General features: G+C 41.3%; 1 protein-coding gene across 3 annotated transcripts in view; it reads left to right on the top strand.

Moving 5' to 3' along the window:
- atg13 (ATG13 autophagy related 13 homolog (S. cerevisiae)) overlaps nucleotides 1–27,176 on the top strand; it is a 59,043-nt gene extending 31,867 nt beyond the window's left edge. Inside the window, exons 10-18 of one of the 3 annotated variants that reach the window (XM_060911420.1) lie at nucleotides 1,849–1,942; nucleotides 3,120–3,218; nucleotides 20,439–20,534; nucleotides 21,688–21,824; nucleotides 21,978–22,095; nucleotides 22,173–22,250; nucleotides 23,003–23,116; nucleotides 23,937–24,065; nucleotides 24,250–27,176. In XM_060911420.1, coding sequence (XP_060767403.1) covers nucleotides 1,849–1,942; nucleotides 3,120–3,218; nucleotides 20,439–20,534; nucleotides 21,688–21,824; nucleotides 21,978–22,095; nucleotides 22,173–22,250; nucleotides 23,003–23,116; nucleotides 23,937–24,065; nucleotides 24,250–24,327 — 943 coding nt within the window. In that variant the 3' untranslated portion in view covers nucleotides 24,328–27,176. Of the gene's footprint in view, nucleotides 1–1,848; nucleotides 1,943–3,119; nucleotides 3,219–20,438; nucleotides 20,535–21,687; nucleotides 21,825–21,977; nucleotides 22,096–22,172; nucleotides 22,251–23,002; nucleotides 23,117–23,936; nucleotides 24,066–24,216 lie in introns of all 3 variants that reach the window. The other 2 variants (XM_060911418.1, XM_060911419.1) reach the window with 2 other exon arrangements.
- Nucleotides 27,177–27,408: the final 232 nt, after the last annotated feature.

Here is a 27,408-nt window from a genome sequence, read left to right on the forward strand (position 1 = left end):
AGAGAGCTTGCTCAAAAAGAACACGTGTTGTCGTTTATGACTCTCCTACCTATAGTCGTTGAGCTATTCTGAATGTGAGGAGACATAGAAACTTCAAAGAAAACACAGAAATGATCAGATAAGGCCAGGTCAACAACAGTATAAGAAACAGTAAGACCCTTTGTGATGACGAGGTCAAGAGTATGACCACGAGAGTGGGTCGGTCCCTGTACATGTTGTACCAGGTTAAAGTTATCAATAATTGCAAATAGTTCTTTGGCATAAATGTTATCAGTATTATCTACATGCAAGTTAAAATCCCCAGATATAATAAGACAATCAAACTCTAAGCAAATGACTGATAACAGTTCACCAAACTCTTCAAGAAAGACTTTCCCTTGTTCATTTTTTCTGGGTAGCATCCCTCTTGAGCAGGGCTGCCGACTGTTATGTAGTGAGCGTGAGACACATGCGTATGGCTGCCCTCTCATGCCCTCACGCTCCTGTTTCTCATGCAAAAAAATCTGTTCTTACCCTATCCCGATTCACCTAACGGCACGTTGATGAATATTCATCTCGGTTAAATTGATCGCGGAGTTTTAGTCACATAGGCTACCGTCCGCATATCTGGTGAAACAGCACGATCTTGTCGTTCTAATGCTATTAGTCACCCGTTGCTGTGATAAACTGTTTTCGTGACAGAAAAAATGAGTTTGAATGTAGGCCTACAGTAGGCCTAGTCTACATTATATTTCATGCATTTTGCAATTCTGCCTCAATCCCACAGCCAGTTTTCTTGGTGCCTAGGTTCATCAACTCTTAAATGACAAACCGTACGCCACTGTGAAACACTGATGCCCCTTTTCCACCAAAGCAGTTCCAGGGCTGGTTCGGGGCCAGTGCTTAGTTTGGAACTGGGTTTTCTGTTTCCACTGACAAAGAACTGGCTCTGGGGCCAGAAAAACCGGTTCCAGGCTAGCACCAACTCTTTGCTGGGCCAGAGGAAAGAACCGCTTATGTCAGCGGGGGGGCGGAGTTGTTAAGACCAACAACAATAACAAGACCGCAAAAGATCACCATTTTTAAACGACGAGAAGCAGCAGCTGTACAAACGCGAAGTCCTCCATTATTATTATTATTGTTGTTGTTGCTGCTGCTTCTTCCGTGTTGTTTTTGCTTCGATATTCGCGCCAAGGTTTATGCAAATGTAGCAACGTAACTGACGTATAAAAGGAAAAAATGAAGACTGTTGTTTCAGACTTTTATTTTCAATTATCCTTAATCCATATGGGTGGAAATAAGATAAGCTATTAAAAGAGCCATATGAAATGTGTAACAATAATGTATTGTCTTTGTTTTGTTTCTCTATTATGAAAGCCCTCTATTTCCACCTCTAATTTTACCATCAGAGCATTTTTTTTTTTTTTTTTTTTTATTTCACTCGCTTGCTTCATATTTTTCCTGAAAAAATCCGAGAACCAACTAATTAAATTGGTGTGGCCTAAATAATAAAAATACAGTAATTAGCCCTATTCCACAACTGTAGTAATCCATATTATGTCAAGGACTACTCAGCTAAGTAAAGAGAAAAAACAGTCCATCATTACTTTAAGGCATGAAGTGTCATTTATTTATTTAATAAAAATAAAAACCATTGAATTAGGTGTGTCCAAACTTTTGACTGGTACATGTCAAAAAATGGTACACAGTGGCCATGGAGACACTGGGACGTGTAGTTGCTTTATCTTTTGTTTTGTTTATTTAGACTTTTAATTTCTTGCTTTCTTTCAAGGTTTTCTAATGCACATATTTGTGTAAATACAAACGAGTCAACATTTTCTCTCACTCTGTCCCTTTTTCCTGTCTCAGAGCTCCAGGTGAGGACGAGGGAGGGGTTTATGCTGGAGTAGAGGATTCACAAGAAGTATGCACCACCTCCTTTTCCACTTCTCCACCTTCTCAGGTAGACACCTAGCCAAACACAACATTTCCTTCTCATGCATTCAGCTCCTCATTCAACACTGCCACAGATGAACATTCTCACATACACGCAGGAATAAAGCTGCACTTTTACATGAGAATTGAACAGGCTTCAGTGTGAAAGTTGAATTCTGCCAGAGCAGGACCTAGTACTGTTCATGAGAAATTCTCAGGAGGCTCATGTTTGAATTACCAGGTGAGGCGCAGTGACACATTACAGTGAAGTAACAACAGGATGAAACAAACAAAAAAAAAAGTCTAGGAATTGGAACAATTCAGAAATATTAGTGGTGATCTCCATTTGTACCAAGAACAACATTTTTTTTTTTTCATCAGATGAATTGTCCAGGGCGGCACGGTGGTGTAGTGGTTAGCGCTGTCGCCTCACAGCAAGAAGGTCCTGGGTTCGAGCCTCGGGGCCGGCGAGGGCCTTTCTGTGTGGAGTTTGCATGTTCTCCCCGTGTCCGCGTGGGTTTCCTCCGGGTGCTCCGGTTTCCCCCACAGTCCAAAGACATGCAGGTTAGGTTAACTGGTGACTCGAAATTGACCGTAGGTGTGAATGTGAGTGTGAATGGTTGTGTGTGTCTATGTGTCGGCCCTGTGATGACCTGGCGACTTGTCCAGGGTGTACCCCGCCTTTCGCCCGTAGTCAGCTGGGATAGGCTCCAGCTTGCCTGCGACCCTGTAGAAGGATAAAGCGGCTAGAGATAATGAGATGATGAGATGAGATGAATTGTCCAATATGGGATTTGTTCAGTTGTAAGTGACCTTTAAGAAAACAGCATTAGTGGAAAGAAGAGACGGTTGTTAGTCCAAGTCCAGTGTTTGAAATATAACTTCCACCAGAGCTCCACAAATTCTGAACATTTAAGAACTAGTTTAAGAGATTCGTAAGACTTCTGAGGGCAGTTCCACTATTGAACTTCACACTGTCTAATCCTGAACATGTCTCTGTCCCTCTTTCTCAGTGTGTCTCAGTGCATCTTGTAGTTTTGTTCATTTCACTGATTCATACTTGATCTTCATCTCCTGATCTTCAGTCTGATTTGTCTTTCTCCTCCTCTTGTTAGTGTGGTCATGTTTTCATTTCTCTTGTTGCTGCAACTTTCTCCTCTTTTTTTTCTTCCTGTGTATGTCTGTGGTTGTGGATGTGTGTGTAGTGTCTGTGTACTGTCAGTCAGGCACATGGTAAAACTCCTAAACCTGCTCTGATGGCCACTCTGAAGGTCCCTGTGATGGGACTGGGCTTCTCACAGCAAGTGTGTGTGTGTGTGTGTGTGTGTGTGAGAGAGAGAGAATATCCAAGGTTACTTAGAGTTTAAAAAAAAAATTAATGTACTAACAAACAAGACATGTCTCAACCAAAACTAACTGACATTAATAGGAGCTATGAATTAATTTCTGTTTTCTGTGCAACATTTCCTCAAATTGAATTCTAGTTTAGTGTGAAAAATGGCAGCTGGAAGATGGTTGGGAATAGTTTGAATTTGACGAGGAGCTGCTTTGTAAGGTAACACTGAAAAATTCAATATGACGTAATATGAAATTGCCACACGATTATAATACTCAGTGTTGTATGTATTGAGGTCAAATGTAGCTCTTATAAATGACATACTGTACACACAATAGCACAATAGAATTTAAAGTCAAAGCTGAATCGAAGCTTAAAAGGTACCTGTAGTGAATTTTAACTACTAGCTATTTCAAAAGATCATGTATGATACCAGTGGTTCCGTCATGTAACGTTTGTCATAAGCTCTTGTCAAGTAAACGTGAGTTTTAAGTCACTGATCCGCCAGTCAGGCATGGTCAGCAACATGTTGCCTCCTTCATGGGCTGTTCTGGCACCGGTAGTGACACACAGTCATTGGTTTGTCCAATTGGCTGGGCTGCAGTGGACTGGTCACTGACCCTGTGCTGCAAACACCAGTCTAATGCCGCTTTTCCACTACAAACGCGGCTGAGTTGGGCTGAGCCGTGCCGTGCTGAGTCGAGCTGAACAGGGCTGTTGGAGTTGCATTTCGACTACAACCGCGCTGAACCGTGCTGGCTGGAAGTGGGTGGACACATTGGGTGGAGTTAGCGAAAGTGGGTGGACGTCACGTGATGTCGTTAAGCAGCGCAAACAGTGACATCAGTGAGCTTTTAAGCGGCAGTCTCACGACCCGAATAGTAAACAATAAACATGGAGGACATGGAGTCGTTAGTGTTGCTGGTCTTGGTGCTGTGGCTTGTTGTCACCGACAACGCGGACAGATACTGGCAAGAGCATATAGATGAGGCGAGGCGCATAAGGCTTCAGAAATTCTCGTAATTCTTCTTCTTCCGGGTTTACGGTGTTTACAGATCCCAGCGCGCTCGCGGGGCGTGTGTGGGCATGTGAGGACACTCCTCCTCACCAATCAGTGCACAGGGGAGTGTCTGCTCACGCCCCCAGCCTCACTCGGCACGGTTTGGCTCGCTTCAGCCCCACTCCAAAACGGTGCGAGTTTTAGGGGCTAAGCAGGGCTGAAGCGAGCTGAGTCGTGCTGGTTTTTGGTAGTCGAAACGCGAGCCATGTCGGGCTGAAGCGAGCTGAAGTGAGCTGAAAAAGGGTAGTGGAAAAGGGCCATAAGATAACACACTGTCAACCGGTCTGCTCATAAGAAATGGAAATATTTACACTTACTCGAGCTGATCTTTGGCTGGATCGAGTTGAAGTTTAAAAATAAATAAATAATAATAATAAAAAAGGCACCATTCATCAGTTCTCAAGATTGAACTGAATCGCTGTCCTGAAATTGAATTGCTGTCCTGAATCATAAAATGAATCATGAATCGAATCGCTGTCCTGAATCATCCGAAGCGCATAAAATCCACATGCCATCTCGCAACAGCTTTTACCTCCAAATAGCCTCAACTATGGCTGACAGATTTTATTCTGTTTACGGTGGGCGTTCCCACCTCGAAAGAGAAACCATTCAAAACCGAAAGCGTGAAAGTGATTATCATGCTGTTACCATGTGAATAGTCTTTTATGAATGCAGAAGTGAGCACTCAGTGCTCCGACTCTGGTGTGACCGAGTAAGGTGACAAGTTTTATGTTTCATCTAATTTAGGTAATTTAAAAACTATAATATTATTTGACAGTGGGCACATAGGAAAGTGTAAAGTTTCTGTCAATATATTTATCATGCTTGCGTGATTAAAAATCTCTCGAAGATATTTATCTAAAAACATGACCTACTCATTCTAAACCTGTCAAGCTTTGCCAGCGAAGCTCTCGACCCCAAAGTACAACCAAATCTACAGTTAGGTCCATATATATTTGGACACTGACACAATTTTTTTTTTTTACCTGTTTACTGAAACATATTCAAGTTATAGTTATATAATGGACATAAAGTCCAGACTTTCAGCTTTCATTTGAGGGTATCCACATTAAAATTGGATGAAGGGTTTAGGAGTTTCAGCTCCTTAACCTGTGCCACCCTGTTTTTAAAGGGACCAAAAGTAATTGGACAATTGACTCAAAGGCTATTTCATGGGCAGGTGTGGGCAATTCCTTCGTTATGTCATTCTCAATTAAGCAGATAAAAGGCCTGGAGTTGATTTGAGGTGTGGTGCTTGCATTTGGAAGATTTTGCTGTGAAGAAAACATGCAGTCAAAGGAGCTCTTCATGCAGGTGAAACAAGCCATCCTTAAGCTGCGAAAACAGAAAAAACCCATCCGAGAAATTGCTACAATATTAGGAGTGGCAAAATCTACAGTTTGGTACATCCTGAGAAAGAAAGAAAGCACTGGTGAACTCATCAATGCAAAAAGACCTGGACACTCACAGAAGACAACAGTAGTGGATGATCACAGAATAATTTCCATGGTGAAGAGAAACCCCTTCACAACAGCCAACCAAGTGAACAACACTCTCCAGGAGGTAGGCGTATCAATATCCAAATCTACCATAAAGAGAAGACTGCATGAAAGTAAATACAGAGGGTTCACTGCACGGTGCAAGCCACTCATAAGCCTCAAGAATAAAAAGGCTAGATTGGACTTTGCTAAAAAACATCTAAACAAGCCAGCACAGTTCTGGAAGAACATTCTTTGGACAGATGAAACCAAGATCAACCTCTACCAGAATGATGGAAAGAAAAAGTATGGCAAAGGCGTGGTACAGCTCATGATCCAAAGCATACCACATCATCTGTAAAACACAGTGGAGGCAGTGTGATGGCTTGGGCATGCATGGCTGCTAGTGGCACTGGGTCATTAGTGTTTATTGATGATGTGACACAGGACAGAAGCAACTGGATGAATTCTGAGGTATTCAGAGACGTACTGTGTGCTCAAATGCAGCCAAACTGATTGGTCGGCGTTTCATAATACAGATGGACAATGACCCAAAACATAAAGCCAAAGCAACCCCAGAGTTTATTAAAGCAAAGAAGTGGAATATTCTTGAATGGCCAAGTCAGTCACCTGATCTCAACCCAATTGAGCATGCATTTCACTTGTTAAAGACTAAACTTCAGACAGAAAGGCCCACAAACAAACAGCAACTGAAAACTGCTGCAGTAAAGGCCTGGCAGAGCATTAAAAAGGAGGAAACAGCATCTGGTGATGTCCATGAGTTCAAGACTTCAAGCAGTCATTGCCAACAAAGGGTTTTCAACCAAGTATTAGAAATGAACATTTTATTTACAATTATTTAATTTGTGGGGCGGCACGGTGGTGTAGTGGTTAGCGCTGTCGCCTCACAGCAAGAAGGTCCTGGGTTCGAGCCCCGGGGCCGGCGAGGGCCTTTCTGTGTGGAGTTTGCATGTTCTCCCCGTGTCCGCGTGGGTTTCCTCCGGGTGCTCCGGTTTCCCCCACAGTCCAAAGACATGCAGGTTAGGTTAACTGGTGACTCTAAATTGACCGTAGGTGTGATTGTGAGTGTGAATGGTTGTCTGTGTCTATGTGTCAGCCCTGTGATGACCTGGCGACTTGTCCAGGGTGTACCCCGCCTTTCGCCCGTAGTCAGCTGGGATAGGCTCCAGCTTGCCTGCGACCCTGTAGAAGGATAAAGCGGCTAGAGATAATGAGATGAGATGAGATTATTTAATTTGTCCAATTACTTTTGAGACCCGGAAATGAAGGGAGTGTTTAAAAAAATGCTTTAGTTCCTCACATTTTTATGCAATCATTTTGTTCAACCCACTGAATTAAAGCTGAAAGTATGAACTTCAACTGCATCTGAATTGTTTTGTTCACAATTCATTGTGGTAATGTACAGAACCAAAATTAGAAAAATGTTGCCTCTGTCCAAATATTTATGGACCTAACTGTACTTGCACATAATGCCATGAAATAATAGATATGTGCCAGAAAATAAAGATCTATTACAAGTATTAGATCTACATTTATTCAACGTGTTCTTAAGTTACTTGACTGGGAACTGGGAATCTCGACCCACAGAACACTGCTTGTTTACTCGCACCTGATTACCCGGAATTGACGACTGTACGCCACTTCCAGCCGGCAGTGGCTGCTCCCTGTGGTTCTGCATCCGCGGGTAATTCATGGAATAAAATTGTCCATAAAAGTGCTTTTACGTTTTTTTTTTGTTTTTTGTTTTTTGACTGAATGTGCTTGTCTTTTGTCTAAGTAATACATAAAGCACTATTAATGTTGTAAGCATGACCAGTACTGGTACACTTTAAATTCATGACTGACTAATCTGTTTCTAGCAATAGTGCTTGAGCTAGCAATTCTGCCATTAGCTTCAGCATGCTTGCTAATGCTAGCTAGCCTCTTTGAACTAAGTAGTAAGACCAAAATATATTTCAAATGGCTTGCAGAAGGCACTTAGGCATTTTGTGATGCACCTAGTTACATATGCTTATTTATACTGTATCAAATACACAGTGGACACTTAGTGCTGAAGCATAAAGGCCTCTGCATGCTCTTGCGACAAGGCTTTCGCAGATAGCTTTTCGCAGACAGTTGTAGTTTATCGTTGAGCGGGGAGTAATAGGCGTGCGCGATGTTATTCACTGCCACAACGCAAGGGGGCGCGAAGTCGCGAAATTGCTAGGAGTAGTTGGTGGGTGTGGTTAGTGGAGTGTTTATCCTCTGGTTACTTATAATGACTAGAACTGGAGTCGTATAGATGTACGTACTTCCTCGATCAACCGCTCTTCGTGCTGCTCCATCTTCGCTCGTGTTTTTAAAAATGGCGGTCGTGAAAACAAACCAAACCGGGAAAGTAGGGAAGCGGAAGTGCATGTACAGCGGATGTAGAGTGGACCAATCAGAGCCCTCTTGTCTGCGACGCTGTCTGCGAGGCTTCTGCGGTGGTCACAATTTTTGGGAGGTGCGCGCAGAGCGTCTGCGAAGGTGGGGGGGCTACGCAGACACTGTCTGCGACACTATCTGCGAGGACTGGGTTGTCAGCATAAATTGGTCTTAATACTGTACTGGGTTGGGCTTAGGCCTCTGCATGCTCTTGCGACAAGGCTTTCGCAGATAGCTTTTTGCAGACAGTTGTAATTTATCGTTGAGCGGGGAGTAATAGGCGTGCGTGATGTTATTCACCGCCACAACGCAAGGGGGCGCGAAATCGCTAGGAGTAGTTGGTGGGTGTGGTTAGTGGAGTGTTTTATCCTCCGGTTACTTATAATGACTAGAACTGGAGTCGTATAGATGTACATACTTCCTCACTTCCTCGATCAACCGCTCTTCGTGCTGCTCCATCTTCGCTCGTGTTTTTAAAAATGGCGGTCGTGAAAACAAACCAAACCGGGAAAGTAGGGAAGCGGAAGTGTGTGTACAATGGATGTAGAGTGGACCAATCAGAGCCCTCTTGTCTGCGAGGCTTCTGTGGTGGTCACAATTTTTGGGAGGTGCGCGCAGAGCGTCTGCGAAGGTGGGGGGGCTACGCAGACGCTATCTGCGGCGCCGTCTGCGAGGACTGGGTTGTCAGCATAAATTGGCCTTTAGAGGTGATGACTCGTGTCTAAGCACCACACACAGCATTTCCTTTTTAAAATGCAGGTAATAAAAGATTACTATTAATTAAAGACAAATCAAAATGAAAGATAAGATTCAGATTTTATTTTTGTCATATTCCATGAAATTAGCTGGAGTTGCTCTTTGTGTGCATCACATTAGGGAGCCAAGTGTTGCAGACATTAGCTTGTTCATGTATTAATGCAAGTGCATGTCTTATAAATGGAAAATACAGTACTCACAAACCGCCTTGCGATTAATTTTCCCTCTTCTCCTCTCTTTTGCCCTCATAACCTCACATTAATATTTATCCTCCTGCACCTTCTCCCCACTCTTCACTCTGCATGTGTTTCAGATCTCTCATTTCCTCAGTGTTTGTGTATTCTGCTCGTTCATTTTTTTCACAGTAGGAAACAGGAAAATGAAAAAAAACTTTAAAAAAAAAAAAGTTTTAGAAAACTGGAAATCATTAATTAATTTGTTATCCAGTTTCTGATTTGACATACAACACTGGAAAATATGAAATAGCCTGGTATTTTGCAGCCCTTGGTGATGAGGATGTACAGTGGTGCTTAAGTTTGTGAACCCTTTAGAATTTTCTATATTTCTGCATAAATATGACCTAAAACATCATCAGATTTTCACACAAGTCCTAAAAGTAAAGAGAACCCAGTTAAAGAAATGAGACAAAAATATTATACTTGGTCAATTATTTATTGAGGAAAGGGTCATTCCATATCAATTCACACACCCTCCCCAGGTGACCCTCTTCGATTTGCCTGATATTTGACACACAGGTACCTTTTGATGCCAATGGAAAGAATCCCAAGTTTTAGCATCCTACGTCTAACGGTTTTGGAGATGAGGCCCTCCAAAGTTTGGGTGCCACGCCCACTTTTCAAGCCTGTGAATTGCATACAGAATTTACACGCATATTTGGACACCTCTAGTTTTAGATTGAAAGAAGATACAGGCCTAAAAATCGCCATGTCCCCTCAGCATGACCTTGTCTATCAGATGGTGTACTTAAGAATAGCATAGCTTGACTATTTCTGCATATATTAAGCCTTGAAAACTGTAAGTGTGAAAAGGGTGATGAAGAGTCTTGACATTTTGGGGTTCCAGATCTTGGAAACTATGAATGCTGTGGGAGGTATCATTGATTTTCCATCATATTTGGTAACTGTACTGTGTATTCAAAAAAGTGTGCGGACACTCAGACCTTAAATGACAGAATAGGAGGTACACAAAAATGGCTTTGGGAGAAAATGACCCTACGGTACCCCCTACTTCATGCTCCAATTTAACCATGTGGGCACTTGATGAGTGGAATGCCGTTTTAACCCCATGCACAGTAACACTGTATCAAACATTCAAGCTTTGAAGAACTTTGTTTTTCAGAGTTCTTCATACTAATTTAGGCCTTCGAAATATGGGGAAATTTGTCCCTTTTTCATCACAGTATCTGGGTTTCTGCTGCCATCTGCTGGTCAAAAAAGTAACAACAGCATAAATTATGAAAACACCCAGGAGGAAGTCACAAGAAAACAAATTTTTTATTCACCCATAAACCATTTTCACACGCAGAAAGTATGTTAACTGTTTAACCACATACTCATGACAAAATTGAGGTTATTGAAAGATGGGTGTGAGTGTGGAGTGGAAGTGTCTGGTAGAGATGTAATGCAGGGCTGAGGCCGTCTTGGGACTGTCACCATCTTCTCAATGTGCGACCATCATTGAGCACCTCAGTCCTCTGATGTGTTTGGCTGAGCTGGATGGCAGGCTGGCTGCAGTCAGGGGAGAGAGGACAAAGTAAGTTATGCAGAATTGAATAGGCATAGGTATGGTTTGGGAGGTGTATATGGATGTAAGAAAGAATGGTGTGCTGTTACCTTTCTTGTTCCAGCGATCAGGTGTGGGTCCAGAGCCAGAAGAGTGGAGTGATGGGGCAGGGCCTCCAGTGCTGGTTTCAGCAGGAGGAGGCATCCAGGGCCGGGGGTGGAGTGGAGTATTGAGGAGTGAATATGTGCCGTATAAGTCTGTGAGTCTATGGTCTCAAAAACACCATATCAAACTGAAAATATCAGTGGATTACATTTTAACTCAAGTTTAAACTTTATGGGTGAAATTGGGAAGGAGCATCTGAATTCTTTCCACATCAGCTGGAACAAGTTTGTAATGCCGAGCACCACGACCCTGAATCTCTGGAGCATTTATGCGGCATATGATGTCTTGAAATGGGATCCAACATGGTGGATTCTGACGGTTTTCAGCAGGCCAAGACAGTCATGTTTGAGCGCTTCATGAAATGACAGTAGACATCATTGTGTTCATCTGAACGTTCAATAATGTTGGCCACGTACCAGTTTGCGTCGTACACACAAGCAACATACTGCCCAGGCTGATAGCAACTGAAATCCTCGGAGATCTCATGACCAGGGGTTGCACTTGTTTCCACAGTCTCATCAGAATTCCTCACAGACACAATGGAAAAAGTCACATCTTCAGAGATCCTTCGCATCTCCAGAGATCCTTCGCATCTCCAGCTTTCCATTAGCAATTGGAATATAACTGTGGTGAGACCGAGTTCCGGTCACAGTTTTGGCTGATGTGTACCTCTTCTCAAGTTCAAGCTCTGTCTCATGAAGTCTTATATCCTCAGTGCTCACATATAAGAATTTCACATTCTCAATATTGCCGTTTGCCCATTCATACATTTGGTGAGGAGTTAGAATGTAGTTATCTGTGGCCTGAAGACTGGCTCGTGCAACCAGGCGCTTTACAGTGCCACCAATACCATCACAGGGACTCTTGCCATGTGACGTAGCAAAAAAGTGCCATTCAGCCTTTACTCCAAAGTCACTTTCATGGTATGATAAGTTCACAAGGTTCTTATAGTTCTTGTATTGTGAGGCTGCTCCATCACTGAAGTAGATGACCTTCTTAAGATCAGGAATGCTCTCTTGCAGTCTCGGCAAAACCTTTGAAATAAAGGTGTGCACTGCAGTTGTGTCATGCTTCAGGCAATCCGAGATCACTGCAAGACTGTCACACTTAAGTTGGTCACCATTCTTGTAATAAACTGCAAATGGATGCACTGTAGCTTGGCTATTGTCCCAGTGGTGACCCTGTACAGCATCCTGCACAATGAAGCTGTAATTCTCGGCAAAGTCAAGCAGTATGACAGCAATGTTAGGCGTCAGTCCCTCTTTGAGCATCCGCAGATAGGAAGCCTGAGATTTCATTACAAAATGATGACGAAGTTGATCAAAAGCCTGACAAACAGCCTGAAGGAATTCTTGCAGAGGTTGCTGCAAAGAAACAAGTGTAGTTCTGTCTGTGTAAACCCACTGCATGTATGTGATCATGTCATCCATGTCCATGTCATTATTTGTGAAGACAGTCATCAAATAATTTTGAAGTCCATCCTTTCCAGGACAAGAGTCACACAGATGAAGCATGCACTCCCTACTCTCCAAATTACACACCATTTCTTTCAAAAGGTGCTTGTAGTCATCCTGTGTTGGAACGGCATTTACCATTAGTTTTGCATTCTGATGCAACTGGCATACACACACACAGTGCATCCCGGCACTGTTCACAGGCAGACACCACTTTGGACGAAGTTCACAAAACTTAGAGAAGCCAATTTTATCCTGGTATTGTGCTTTGTATTGTGTATATAGCTCCTTTACATTTACCAACAATAGTCTCTTCTGCATTTGTTCACATTTGTCATTGATCTTTACAGATACATAATCCTTTTTCCCTGGGCAGATCCTTGAATATTCATCCATCTGGTAGAACTTCATGACACGTTCTCTAACTTCAGCTGACAGTGGTTTTCCCTTGTTCACATGCGGCTCACCAAGTATTCCCTGTTGTTCTCTAACAGTCTTTGCTTTCCTCACCATATGAGTAGTGACAGAAAATTCTTTAGCTACCTTTCTGATACTCCATGTAGCTGGGAGAAGTGTGAGGATCTTGATCTTTTCTTTTTTTGATGCCACTTTACACTTCTCTTTCAGTAACTTTAGTAATTCCTCCCACTCCTCACATGTCTGGCAGTTATCTGAACTCGATGAAAGAAGTTCATCAGTTGGCACATCAGCCAATCTGGCTGCCTTGGTCTGTGTGGCATGATGCAAGTCTTTAATCTTCCGTTTCCAGTATCCCTTTTTATCGCGTGAAGATGTATATTTCAGAGGAGAACATCCCATTGCTTTGTTACTTACATCCATTGACTCTCGAACTTCAGTCTGTGGCTCGAATCTGTCTCCTGCATCCATCATTTCACCCATGGCGAGTTGTTCCTTTAACTTGGTGCAACAGTTGCTGCACAGCTTCTGTCCTGGCTTCAACTTGAATTTCACTGTCTTAGCCTCATCTACAACCTGGAGGTTTTCTAAAAAAGAGGGAAGAATTCATTAATCATTTGAAGGAATCATTAAATTTTTAGGAAATTATTGAATTAATGCTACTTATGCAATGTAGCATTGACATTTTTAGAGGAAATTAATTGAGATATGTACTTACTTTTGCATTTTTTTTGGTGCATCTTCAGTGGATCACAGCATGCTTTTTGTAAACATTGATACCTTGAAAGGAACACTTTTTCATGGTGGTAACAAATTACATCATTATCTGAAAATGACACTCCTGATCGCCATTTCAGCATCCTCCTTTCAGAAGGAGGAAGAGTCATCAGACCTTTCTGCCTACAGTAGGTAAGTTTATGGCAGACATCATTCACTAGAGACAAGCCAATTTTACAGTTTGGTAGCTCCATTCTCCATATGCTTAGCTTAAAAAATAGAAGTTAATTTAAGCTGTAGAAATCTGCAGTTTCAAGAGCTAGTTGTAGCCTTTTGTATAGAGGCTGAAGTGGAGTGAAGTGAAGACAGAAATTAAGGCTGTACCTGAGTTCACCACCTGGCACATGATTGTAATCGCCCATAGCGGTTTTCTTAATTTAATTAATTTAATTAATTAATTTCTTAATTTTCTTAATGATCCTGATTGATGTTGACCTATTTCTGAACCATGCAATCACAATTTAGAAAATATTTAAACTAGAAACACACTGCTTTTCCAACATGAAATCTTTACTTAGTCTTATTTTCATAAATACACTAGAGGCGACTGTTAATTTAACTCCCTAATACTTGTTAAAATCACCTATATAATTAAAGTGGTTTATTGATAAAGTGGTTTATTGGTCAAGACTTTCCAGTCCCTTTTGTTTTCATGATTTATGCTGTTGTTACTTTTTTGACCAGCAGATGGCAGCAGAAACCCAGATACTGTGATGAAAAAGGGACAAATTTCCCCATATTTTGAAGGCCTAAATTAGTATGAAGAACTCTGAAAAACAAAGTTCTTCAAAGCTTGAATGTTTGATACAGTGTTACTATGCATGGGGTTAAAAGGGCATTCCACTCATCAAGTGCCGACATGGTTAAATTGGAGCATGAAGTAGGGGGTACCGTAGGGTCATTTTCCTCCCAAAGCCATTTTTGTGTACCTCCTATTCTGTCATTTAAGGTCTGAGTGTCCGCACACTTTTTTGAATACACTGTACAGTTACCAAATGTGATGGAAAATCAATGATACCTCCCACAGCATTCATAGTTTCCAAGATCTGGAACCCCAAAATGTCAAGACTCTTCATTACCCTTTTCACACTTACAGTTTTCAAGGCTTAATATATGCAGAAATATTCAAGCTATGCTATTCTTAAGTACACCATCTGATAGACAAGGTCATGCTGAGGGGACATGGCGATTTTTAGGCCTGTATCTTCTTTCAATCTAAAACTAGAGGTGTCCAAATATGCTTGTAAATTCTGTATGCAATTCACAGACTTGAAAACTGGGCATGGCACCCACACTTTGGAGGGCCTCATCTCCAAAACCGTTAGACATAGGCTGCTAAAACTTGGGATTCTTTGTATTGGCATCAAAAGGTACCTGTGTGTCAAATATCGGGCAAATCGAAGAGGGTCACCTGGGGAGCATCTAGGGAATCGTGTGAATTGACATGGAATGACCCGAAAATGATCTAATATTACATATCTGTGAGTGGCAAAAGTTTGTGAAACCTCTGCTTTCATTATCTGGTGTGACCCCCTTGTGCAGCAATAACTGCATCTAAACGTTTCCGGTAACTGTTGATCAGTCCTGCACACCGGCTTGGAGGAATTTTAGCCCATTCCTCCATACAGAACCGCTTCAACTCTAGGATGCTGGTGGGTTTCCTCACATGAACTGCTCGCTTCAGGTCCTTCCACAACATTTCAATTGGATTAAGGTCAGGACTTTGACTTGCCCATTCCAAAACATTAACTTTATTCTTCTTTTAACCATTCTTTGGTAAAACAACTTGTGTGCTTAGGGTCGTTGTCTTGCTGCATGACCCACCTTCTCTTGAGATTCAGTTCATGGACAGATGTCCTGACATTTTCCTTTAGAATTTGCTGATATAATTCAGAATTCATTGTTCCATCAATGATGGCAAGCCGTCCTGGCCCAGATGCAGCAAAACGGACCCAAACCATGATACTACCACCACCATGTTTCACAGATGGGATAAGATTCTTATGCTGGAATGCGGTGTTTTCCTTTCTCCAAACATAACGCTCTCATTTCAACCAAAAAGTTCTATTTTGGTCTCATCCATCCACAAAACATTTTTCCAATAGCCTTCTGGCTTGTCCACGTGATCTTTAGCAAACTGCAGACGAGCAGCAATGTTCTTTTTAGAGAGCAGTGGCTTTCTCCTTGCAACCCTGCCATGCACACCATTGTCGTTCAGTGTTCTCCTGATGGTGGACTCATGAACATTAACATTAGCCAATGTGAGAGAGGCCTTCACTTGCTTAGAAGTTACCCTGGGGTCCTTTGTGATCTTGCCGACTATTACATGCCTTGCTCTTGGAGTGATCTTTGTTGTTCGACCACTCCTGGGCAGGGTAACAATGGTCTTGAATTTCCTCCATTTGTACACAATCTGTCTGACTGTGGATTGGTGGAGTCCAAACTCTTTAGAGATGGTTTTGTAACCTTTTTCCAGCCTGATGAGCATCAACAACGCTTTTTCTGAGGTCCTCAGAAATCTCCTTTGTTCGTGCCGTGATACACTTCCACAAACGTGTTGTGAAGATCAGACTTTGATAGATCCCTGTTCTTTAAATAAAACAGGGTGCCCACTCACACCTGATTTCAATCAATGGGATGACAAACACCTGACTCTAAATTCACCTTCAAATTAACTACTAATCCTAGAGGTTCACATACTTTTGCCACTCACAGATATGCAATATTGGATCATTTTCTTCAATAAATAAATGACCAAGTATAATATTTTTGTCTCATTTCTTTAACTGGGTTCTCTTTATCTACTTTTAGGACTTGTGTGAAAATCTGATGGTCATATTTATGCAGAAATGTAGAAAATTCTAAAGGGTTCACAAACTTTCAAGCACCACTGTAAAACAAAAATGGATTTACTTGCTTGAAAAAGGATCCACCTACATTTCAGCTCATGTAGTCTCTAATGTGGTTTGGATTATAAAAGTTTTCATGAGGAAATATATCATTTATAATGCCAAATCTCAAATTCTGAGAATCATGATGATGGGCTAGCACATGATCATGATAATGTGGGCTGTCTCATTTGGCTGTCTGAGGCATGATATTCCCTTGGAGAATAAGAAGCATGATATTTATTTGTGACAATATGTCAGTCTGTTAAAAAAATTATAGGATTGATATGTCTACTACACTAAGTCAAGGCTTTAACTGATCTGATGTTTCTCATCAGTCACATCATCATGCCCAAACATGTTTGATCTTATTTATAAAGTGCTGCAGGCTTTTGTTCCAGCTATACAGAAGCCACATGTCACATAACTCATGAATCAATTGGAGAAAAACTGATGAAGTGGGTGAAATTAGTTCTGGCTCCTGATTGGATGATATGAAACCTGCAGTCTGACTTGGACTCGCCTGATCGAGCCTTGGAGTAATGCTGAGAGTGATGTAAATTTGGTCCTACTTTTAGACACCAGCAAAAGTGGTAACACAGTATGAGTCACCACTAAGAGGTCAAGTGTCAGACAGTGAGGGGCTGACATGTCTTTAACCTGTATATTTCAAGAGAAAGAGGATGATTCAGACATCCTGTCTTTCATCTGCTGTGAAAGGGGAGAATGGGGTTGGTTGTCACAGCAACTCGGAGTTCACCTGAAAATGTTAGCTATAATTTTGCCTTCTTACCTTCACTCTGGTTGAAAGGACTTGATTTGGGGCAAGTTTGTGTATTTTTCCTAGCTCAAGGTGTTTTTAAAAAAAAAACTGGAACACACCTTGAAGTCAAATTGGTGACTAAAAAGAAGCGTGTGTACTGTAAAGCCATCCATCCATTATCTATACTGCATATCCATTAGGGTTGCGGGGGAGCTGTAGCCGCTCCTTGCTGACTTCAGGCAAGAGACAGGGTAAACCCTGGACAGATTGCCAATTTATCACAGAACTAACACAGAGACAAACAACCATTCATGCTCACATTCACACCAAAGCACCCAGAGGAAACCCACACAGGTATGGCAAGAACATGCAGACTCCACACAGAAAGGCCCCAGTTGATCGGCAGCTTCGAACCCTGAACCTACTTGCTGTGAGACCACAGTGATCTCTCATCTTTAGCCGCTTTATCCTGTTCTACAGGGTTGCAGGCAAGCTGGAGCCTATCCCAGCTGACTACGGGCGAAAGGCGGGGTACACTCTGGACAAGTCGCCAGGTCATCATAGGGCTGACACATAGACACAGACAACCATTCACATTCACACCTACAGTCAATTTAGAGTCAATTTTTTTTTTTTTCCGGTTGAGAGTACGTCATGCGCGTTCTGACTGCCGCTTCTCACCAGAGCTTTTTTTACTTTATTTTTATTTTCTTTCTTTTTCTATTTTCATTTTATTTATTTATTATTTATTTATTTTTTCTGTGTGTTTGTGTAGTTTGATGTTTGTTTGAGTGTTTTAGTCCGACGGTTGTGGTGTAGCTCCGGATCTAGTTTTGGGCGTCGGTTCCCTCCAGGCCTTGGTTCACCGTGGGTGATGCCTGTGCTCTCAGCTATGGACTGCAGTGAGCTTGTTGCTCATTTTTACATCGTGGTTGTCCAGCGCTCTGTGCTTTAATGCTTGGCGTGATGTTCCGAGCGATGTTGCTCGGTGGTGTCGCAGCGGCTGTGCAGGCGGTTTGGGACACACCAGCGCTCTGCATGGTGATGCTTCTGTGCTTGCTTTGTGGATCCATGGCGTGGTGTTCGAGCGATGTTGCTGACAGCGGCGGTGCTGGAGATGTGGGACTCATCTCAAAATTTACATAAACTCACTTGGATTATAAATTCAGTTAGCCTGGGCCCGCCCATCCTAAGCATGACACAACACGAGGGCCTGTTCCGAGCTTAGTCTGGCCAGGCAGGCTATCTACAGCATTTCCAAGCTCCCGAAAAATCGGGAACCAATCAACTTTGAGCATCTCCAACGGCCCTGGGTAGAGGCGTGTTCAAGGCAGTGACGTAGTAGAACTGCGACCGGAAACCATAGATTGTTTACAGAATCTATGCCGGAAGCGCTTCATTCACATCACGAACATGGAGCAGCGGCAAGCCTTTAACACAGCAGTAGATGCTGTATTGAAAGCATTCAACGGGAAGTTCTCATTGAAAACGGAACAAAGAGCAGCCCTGAAGGTATTTATTGAAAGGAAGCACATTTTCGCCTTGCTCCCGACCGGCTTCGGTAAGAGTTTAATAATAGGATGTCTATGGTTTAGTCTACCAGTTAGCCCCATCGCGTCACATACGTCAGAGGAAAGAGTGATGTGATTGGTTTAAGCTTCGTCACAGCCTTTTCTGGCTTCGACCAGTAGCAAACTGAGGCATTTCAGGGAGGCGGGTCAACCACGGGCTCTGGGAAACGGTTTGGCATAATAGCTTGGACAGACCAAATGCTCGGAGAGCTTTGAAGTCGCGTTAGCCAGGCTAAAATTCAGTGGTGTTGAAAGTTCCAAAATGTCTTTTAACCTGTCAGAGCCCCTTAACTTCCTGTTAGTGATCATGATTGACTACAACTGTTCTCTGTGCCAACATAGTTGAATCACTTGTTGAATTCACCAACACCCAGTACAATGGGAAGGTCCAAGGAGCTCAGTGCAGATCTGAGAAAGAGGATCATACATTTACACAACACGGGAATGTCTCTTGGAGCCACTTATAAATAACTGCATATTTCAACATCAGTTCAAACAATTGCACATGAGTGCAAGTTACTGGGAGGTGTAGCCACTTTGCGAAGTTACTTTGTTGGAAAAAGAACCAAACTGTCAGCATAGAGGAAATTGGTTCAGATGGTCAGGAACAACACAGGAACCATCACAGCATAGGCCTGCCATGAACTGGAAGCTGCTGGAACACTGTCTACTGTCATTTGGGTTTTATATCACCATGGACTGAGAGGCTGCCAATTGCTACTTTTTTGTGTAATATTACTTGTTCATATGATTTTTGTGATTTATAAATACATAACACATCTTACATACAGGTCATAATTGTGTCCATGACACACTTTATATATATATATATATATATATATATATATATATATATATATATATATAATACTCTTGAATTTAGCCATAAAAGAATTAATTTGGTAAATTTAGAATGCCAGATGATTATTTCTCAAGTTCTGTTCAAGCACATTGTTCTTTTGATAAATACTCTTTTTAATAAATCCTTGTGCCAGACACTCTGGGCCTTTTATTGGATATGTTTACAAGTCTTCGGTTATTTATTTCAAGTTATGCCAGCTAGACTGAAATGTGTGACAACCACCACCATGTTCTAGTTCTCTCTCACACACACACTCTCTCTCTCTCTCTCTCTCTCTCTCTCTCTCTCTCTCTCTCTCTCTCACACACACACACACACACACACACACACACACACACACACACACACACACACACAAAAAAAAAAAAGTATAAAATGTCTAGATAGCTCACAGTTGTTCAGTTCCTGCCTTAAACATGGAGGAATTTCGGTCATGAATATTGGTTCTACTCATCATGAGTGAGTCTTGGTCTGATAATAACTCTGAGCTTGGACCCTTAACTTCTCATATTGCCTTAACTACGGTCCTGTACACCTCCAGTTAAGAATTCAGTGTTTTCCATTTCCTATTGTGAAACAAACTCAAATGGCCAGAACAGATGTATTGCCTTATCAGGTTTGTTTAGGAGAGAGCAGTTATAAGTTACTAATTCTGTATGCACAGGTTGAACATTTGCCACTTAATTATTTATTCATAATCCATTAAATAATTTGTTGTATTTTTCACATACTAAGTACATTAAAAGGGTAAATGTGGTCATAATGAGACTGCGGGTTTAACCAAGTAATAAACCAGTAGTCTCTCTCTCGCATTTGCTCTCTTTCAGCTTTGTACTTCTCGCCTGTCGTATCAGACTCCCCTCCTGGGACCAGTAGATTTGTGTCATCCAACTGCCTGCACTGCTGCCGTCCACCCACACCAGGTACCGGAGTAGCAGGCGCACACACCTACATGGATCACACAGTGGTGGGTTGTTGTTTATTTTTTTGTTGTTGGTTTTTTTTTTCCTCCCCCCACTGCACATTTAAAAACATGACCCATTTATTTTACATACATTTAAGCATCAACTAGAACAGTCAAGCTAAAGTTCTTGTATTAATGATTGTATGACTGACCATTTGCTTAACTAGGTCACTCGGTAGAGTGCATACCTCCGCCAAGCCACATATTATCAACATCAAAATCAAATCACTTGAAGATAATACTAAAACTATACAGCAAATTTCATCAAAAATCTCTTCACTACTTACGTTGGGAACAGGCAAAAAAAATCCTGGGTCCACATACAGTACATATCCAGATTTGCATCAAAATCTAAATAACTGTTTCTTGGCCCATGGTTTAGCTTTCCTTGCAATTTCATCAAAGTCCGTTCACTACTTTTTAAGATACATTGGGAACAGATAAACAAACCAAGGAGAAAACATAACTACCTCCAACAAAGTTGGTGGAAGTAATAAACTTAAATCAGCTGAAACTAAATTACTGCCAAAAAAGGCTTAATGACGAATAGTTTTTTTTAAATTTCATTATCTGTAATGACACGATTAAATTCACAATGTGAGGAAAATAGGACAATGTTCTTCATACACTAAAACCAATTATGAACCTTTTATGAAATAAGTTGTTTGTTATAGTTGGGATATAAAATCACACATCAGGTTATGATTGATGACACAAACCTCTAAGTACCATGTAGTCTCACAAGACAGACTATTATAACTTGCTAGTGTCTGTTACCTTTTGTCAACAAATGTGGCGAATCATTGACTTTCAATTTGACTGACATTTTTACTCCCCACTAACTGACTCAAACAAAACTCTGTACCTTATAAATATTCTGTGTACCTGTATCAATCCAGTGACTATATCGTATTCCAAAAACCTTGTGATGTTGCAGAGTTAAAAAGTTTTGTCCTATTGGAATTGTTGTGAGAAGTGTTCTGATTGTGACCTTCACGATTCTGAAGCTTGTTGCCAGAAATGTGTACAAAAGATATCAGATGGCCTGTGAGTGGAGTATCTGCGGTTGAGCTATAAGTAAAGCGAATGACATTGTAAGATTGTCTCAACAGATAGCTGTTCCAGGGAAAGAAGGCGGAGTTCCACAGGTGCTGGTTCAGCCCAGTCATGGCACTCAGGCAGACCATGGGCGTGTCCCATCCTGCCCCTCATCAGACACGCCCCACCCTCCACCCTCAAACTGCAGCAGGTAAGTGAATTTTTGCATTATTTTATTTTGAGCTAGTTCTTTCTTTGAAATATTTTTTCAATAGGTAATGGATATTTAATTGTAAAAAATATATATATCATCTTGTGTTTATTTCATCTAATATACAGATTTTCACTGTGTGTTTGTGTGTAGTGGTGATACAGATGTGTTGTCGAGAAGTAGTGAAGGGAAGAGTGTGTTGCCTTCAGATGCCCCTGAAACGACGTTCACCAGGAAAGTGGGAGCTTTCGTCAACAAACCCACCACACAGGTGAGTACACAGCTGCACAAATAATTCAGAAATCACATAGGGAGATTGTATTTACCACCTGGTTTGTGATTGTGTAGGTGACCACTGCTAGTCTGGATCTGCCATTTGCTGCATTCGCTCCCAGAGGTTATGACCTGGAGAAGAACGACCCCATGGTACGGTACAAACATAATGTGAACAAACACACAAATGCACATGCAAACATGGCCATGTGATCAGCAGTCAGTCATCACCGCTAACTGTTTTAAAACTAAACAACACACTACTGGTTCATCAACTATCACATTTGAGATCTGGAGCAAGAAAGATGGCATAATCCAGTCTCAGCTATACCACTATCATTTAAGACAGAGATAAGATGTTTTTTGATGTTTTAAAATAAATGTTTGCAGTTGTATAGGCCAAATCAGGCCAACCTGTATGCTTGTAAACATATAGGTTGGTGGTACTTTAGGATGGATAACTCGTATCAACATTGAATGTAGCATATAAAAGTAATGGACTTTAAGTAAGAGACTGAAGCAAAACACTGGCGATATAATGGCTTGTCTTTGGGGTTGTCATATGCAGTGTACTCCAGTACACAGGTGATTAGGTTTAAGGTCATTCTGTTTCTGCCAGCTTTGTATGATGTCATGTTGGCTATGTTCTATCAGCCTGATCCTTCACATTACAGAAAACAAAGTTGTTAAATTCAAGTCCATCCCTATTACACTATTAAGACATGTCCAGCTTACTTAAGAAGCTGAGCTTCTTGAGTAGAAAACCAATTTGTTAATATCAATAGTAATGACATTATGGGCATATCAAACTCTGAATATTTAGATGTATGCAATCTCTCAATATTTGGTACTTTTGCATGTTGATATTTAATCACAAGATCACAGAATGCATTGTGTCTGTTCAGGTACAGCCGTCAGCATCACCCACCTCCTCCTCTCCATTGCAAGACAGTCTGCACTCACAGAGCTCCAGCCAGAGTGGAGGCCAAGCACAAGATGACTTTGTTATGGTCGATTTTGTAAGTTTAGAAAAAAATATGTACGCACAGATATGTCTTGTAGAAAAACATTTATTGACACAAGGCTTCAAGCCTTTTCTGTATTCTAAACACAGTTATGGTCTCTTTCTCCTTGATGGTGATATCACTCCAGGTATAGTCTATAAATCTCAGTATTTTAAAATATACTTCAAAAAATATATAGACCCTGGTATTTTATACATTCACAGTTTGTGAACACCTTTTAAGATGGAGCTAACCTAAAGGGAAGTTGATGTATCGTCCAGGAGGCTTATAAATTGTAGCAAGTGTGAATGCATTTTGTTTTGGAACTACAAAAGACATTTAAGTAATATCATGAGCAAGTGACATAATTTGAGACACAATATGATCAAATATGATGTTTAACTTTGCTCTGTCAATGGAAATAGTTCCCAAAGAGGCCACAGCTGGATAGTGTTGCATGTTGCCATGCCAACACACAGACTGACTCAAGCCCATAATTAGCAGACTAATGGTTTCAGTGTATTGGTAGAGTTGGACTTTTATTTAGCAAACACAGATGGGGAGTGATGCAGACAGTGAAATGTACCAGTGCAGTTATATTAAATATCAGCACTCTTGGAGTGCTGCTTTTCCTATCAAATTACTGGAACTAAATTTTGTATCATAACATTTTGGAACCATGAGTTTGACAGAGCTGAACTAGTGCTCCACAATTGCTCGTGGTGTTGAACTCTCAGCAAATCAATCCACCCACAAGAACCAGATACAGAGAGACCAGAAATCAAATTTGTGAAAATGGACTTTGTTTAAAAATGTAGTTTTGTGTGCTTTGCAGAAACCAGCGTTCTCCAAGGACGACCTGTTACCGATGGACCTGGGCACTTTTTATCGGGAGTTTCAGAATCCTCCCCAACTCACAAGCCTTTCCATTGATGTCAGTGCTCAGTCTATGGCTGAAGACTTGGTGAGGAAAACATTAGGACTGATTACAGCTTATCTCTGCATAATTGTGTACACACAGTACTTACCATAATTTTGGATCAACTTTATCAACTGTGTATTTCCTGACACTGCTAACAAAAGACTTATGTCCTGAATGTCTTGTTTCTCTACAGACTTTATCCAATGACAATATGTTTATTCTGCAGGACTCTCTGCCAGAGAAGCTGGCCATCTACGAGAAGAACATTGATGAGTTTGATGCATTTGTGGACACACTACAGTAGATAACAATATAATCTGACTACTCTTAAGACAGTCTTTTTTTTTTTTTTTTCCTTCAGCCAAAACATTAGATAGCTGATTACTTTGGAGTTTCCTGCTCGTCTGTTGTTTATTGCCTATGTTTAAGCCATATGCTGTAATATTTAAAGCTTTTTCTTTCACCTAAACATCCTGATATTCTTGAGCATGATTCTGGCTTGGAGTATATGAGAGGTTTTAGGTAAATAGTTAAGTTTTTAAAAAAAAAGTAGTCTTTAAAATATGTTCATTTAGGTTCTCTACTATTAGTATTTTTATAAATGTATCTATCAACTCATTTAGCTTCATGATAAACCAAAATGGAAAACCCATGGAAGATCAGACCCTGAACATTGTAGATCATTTTGCACTGGATTACTTCAGTTATGTTTGAATTGTGGGGTTGGTGTGAAGGGACCTTGGCAGGCCCAGATCATTGTGATAAATGTATATAGTGCACACTTTTTATTTAATTGTATAGAGCACTGCCAAGACCTAGAAGCCCACATGCATCTGATATGCTCTGCATAGATCTCAGTGGTTGAATCACAATAATTCTTCTTTTACACCATGTTTTAAGATGAAACAAACAAACAAAAAAAAATAACCTGTCCAATGGAGAGGAAACGTTTTCTGGAAGAGTAGCCTTTAAGCCTCGGTCACAACTGGACATACGATTTTTTGGCCGTGCGATTTTTGGCGTTTCCCAAATCGCTGCGTTTTTTTTTTTTTTGTTCGTGGAGAATGTAGTTGTGGTGACCATGAAGGAGTAAGATCACTGCGCACCCAACGTACAACCCGGAAGTCGAACATGCATACTACGCACGAAATCTGAGGCTGCTCAGACGTACGGCTGTCGCTTCATTCATACAGCCAACGCACCTTCAAACGTGCACTAATTGTACTGACCGTGCGTTCCATGCAGGCTTCGTATGAAGGTTGCAAGAACTGCGCACGATCTGTACGTTGTGCGTACCAATGGCGTTTGTTTGTCGCACTGCAGCGATTGGAGAGGGGTATATATATATATATATATATATATATATATATATATATATATATATATATATATATATATATTTCGGCATACTTTGGTTTCTCACTGTGAAAATGTCAATCCCTCTTCAAAGACTTCATCTCGAACTCCTGGCCTGCTGGCCACTGTCGTGGTCTTCATCCTCCTCCTCACTGCTCCTTGTCCTCTCTCTCTCCTCCCTCTCTGCCGCCGTCTGTCTCTCCTCCCTCTCCGACACCTTTTCTATCCTCCTCTTCCCTTTTGCCTTTGGCATATTGAATTGAAGCGATGCAATGAAATGAAATTAAATGAAATTGGGTTTTCTCTCAATCAAAGCCTACATGTACAAATGGCCGTAGGCACCCCTGCAGCTTTATATACCCGAGTTTTCGTGCGATTGACGCCCTCTCGCCGTACGGCCAATGCACGGCCGACTTACTTGACACGCATGGAGGACGTACGAAATATCTGAACGTGCGTTGGCTGCACTAAGTATGTATGTGGGGCGCACGACACACATACAGAGTCTGCAAGTGCGACGTACGAAAAAAATTGACATTTTGCCCAAACCTGACACCAGCAAATCGTACGAAAGACGCACGTCGGCCGTACGGAAGACACACGAGGCCGTAAGTTTGTCTTGCAACCTGAAAAAAACGTAAGCACCTGTAGAGTTTGTTTGACATGACAAAGAACCTCTGCGGCCGGTCTGCGGCCAGTCTACGGCTCGAAAATCAGCACGTCACACGCGCGCCCTCTGTGCGTTTCTTTGCGTTTTTTGCATGTAGACCGGCCGTAGGAGCATGTACGGCCGGTTGTGACCGAGGCATTAATTCTGAGCAGTTATGCAAAGATCATTAATACGGATTCATCTATACCAATCCTGGGAACAGGTATCCACCCAATACCGTACTCATTTACTCATGCAAATGCTCTGATACAACACTCAGTACTGCGTGATATTACAGTATAGTGTCATGTGAACCTAGTATACTTTGTCACGCTAATGAACAGAAAGCACAAATTGACAGTGATCTGGAAGCATTTCATGATTAATGATCAAAACAAAGGACAGTGCAACCTGTTCTGTATGAAAATATCAAGAGGAGGATCTACAGCATCTTCCTACAAAAGAAGAACTTTGATAAAACAAATTATTGTAAATAGTACCTTAAATAGAGCATGTGAAGATTATCAGCTTAAGCTTGCAGTGCAGTATCAGCAAGTGTGTTATTAAATCTTGGTCATGAATTGCATACACACATACACAAAGGCTGTGTGTGAAGTGAAGATGCAGAGTAGCTGTCGCACATGACAGCAGTTCAGTTCTGTGAGCACTAAGAACTCTACTGGGTCTACACTTGGCTTGAAAGTCAGAGTACCAAAAACCATGTACTTGAACCTAGTCTGAGGAAAAAGAAGGTATTTATGCATTTGAATTACAATGAGAAAAGATCTCAAGATTGAAGTTTTTAGTGATTCCCTCATTTTATCGAGTCCCTCATCAGAGCACAAAAGAATGCCATGCATTTATGCTCTGCTCCTGATACATTCTTGACCACATGGATGTTCTCCTGAATAATTCCTTGTTGCTATTTTTAATATTTTGAAGCATGTATAAATGTTATTCTTGAGTGAAGAATCCTAATTATCCATTGTGATCATAATATGTCAAACAGCATAGTCTAGTTCAACACTGTTCACATTACTCTTCTGTGTAGTGTTATTGTGTTTACAGCTAGTGTTTTATGAGCTTCAGTTTTTCCTCTCTGTTCCCTGGCATATACATGTGTGCAATAAACTGATTTATTTCAAAAAGTTCCCAAGCATTTCACAAAAATTACATGTTTGAAGTACATACAATTCAGTGCAAAAGTTTGCATCCTCTGTGGGTTCTCAATGGGGGGAAAAAGAAAGATGCTTGATAACAATCAAAAACATAAGGAAAAATCAACAGAAAAATAGTCTGAAAAGGTTTTTTTTCATGACACTCCTAGTCTCCAGACCTTATTTGCAGAAAGCAGTGTAAAACAGCTGGCAGAGGTACAAT

Source organism: Neoarius graeffei, chromosome 27 (assembly GCF_027579695.1).
Source record: "Neoarius graeffei isolate fNeoGra1 chromosome 27, fNeoGra1.pri, whole genome shotgun sequence".
Lineage (NCBI taxonomy): Eukaryota > Metazoa > Chordata > Actinopteri > Siluriformes > Ariidae > Neoarius > Neoarius graeffei.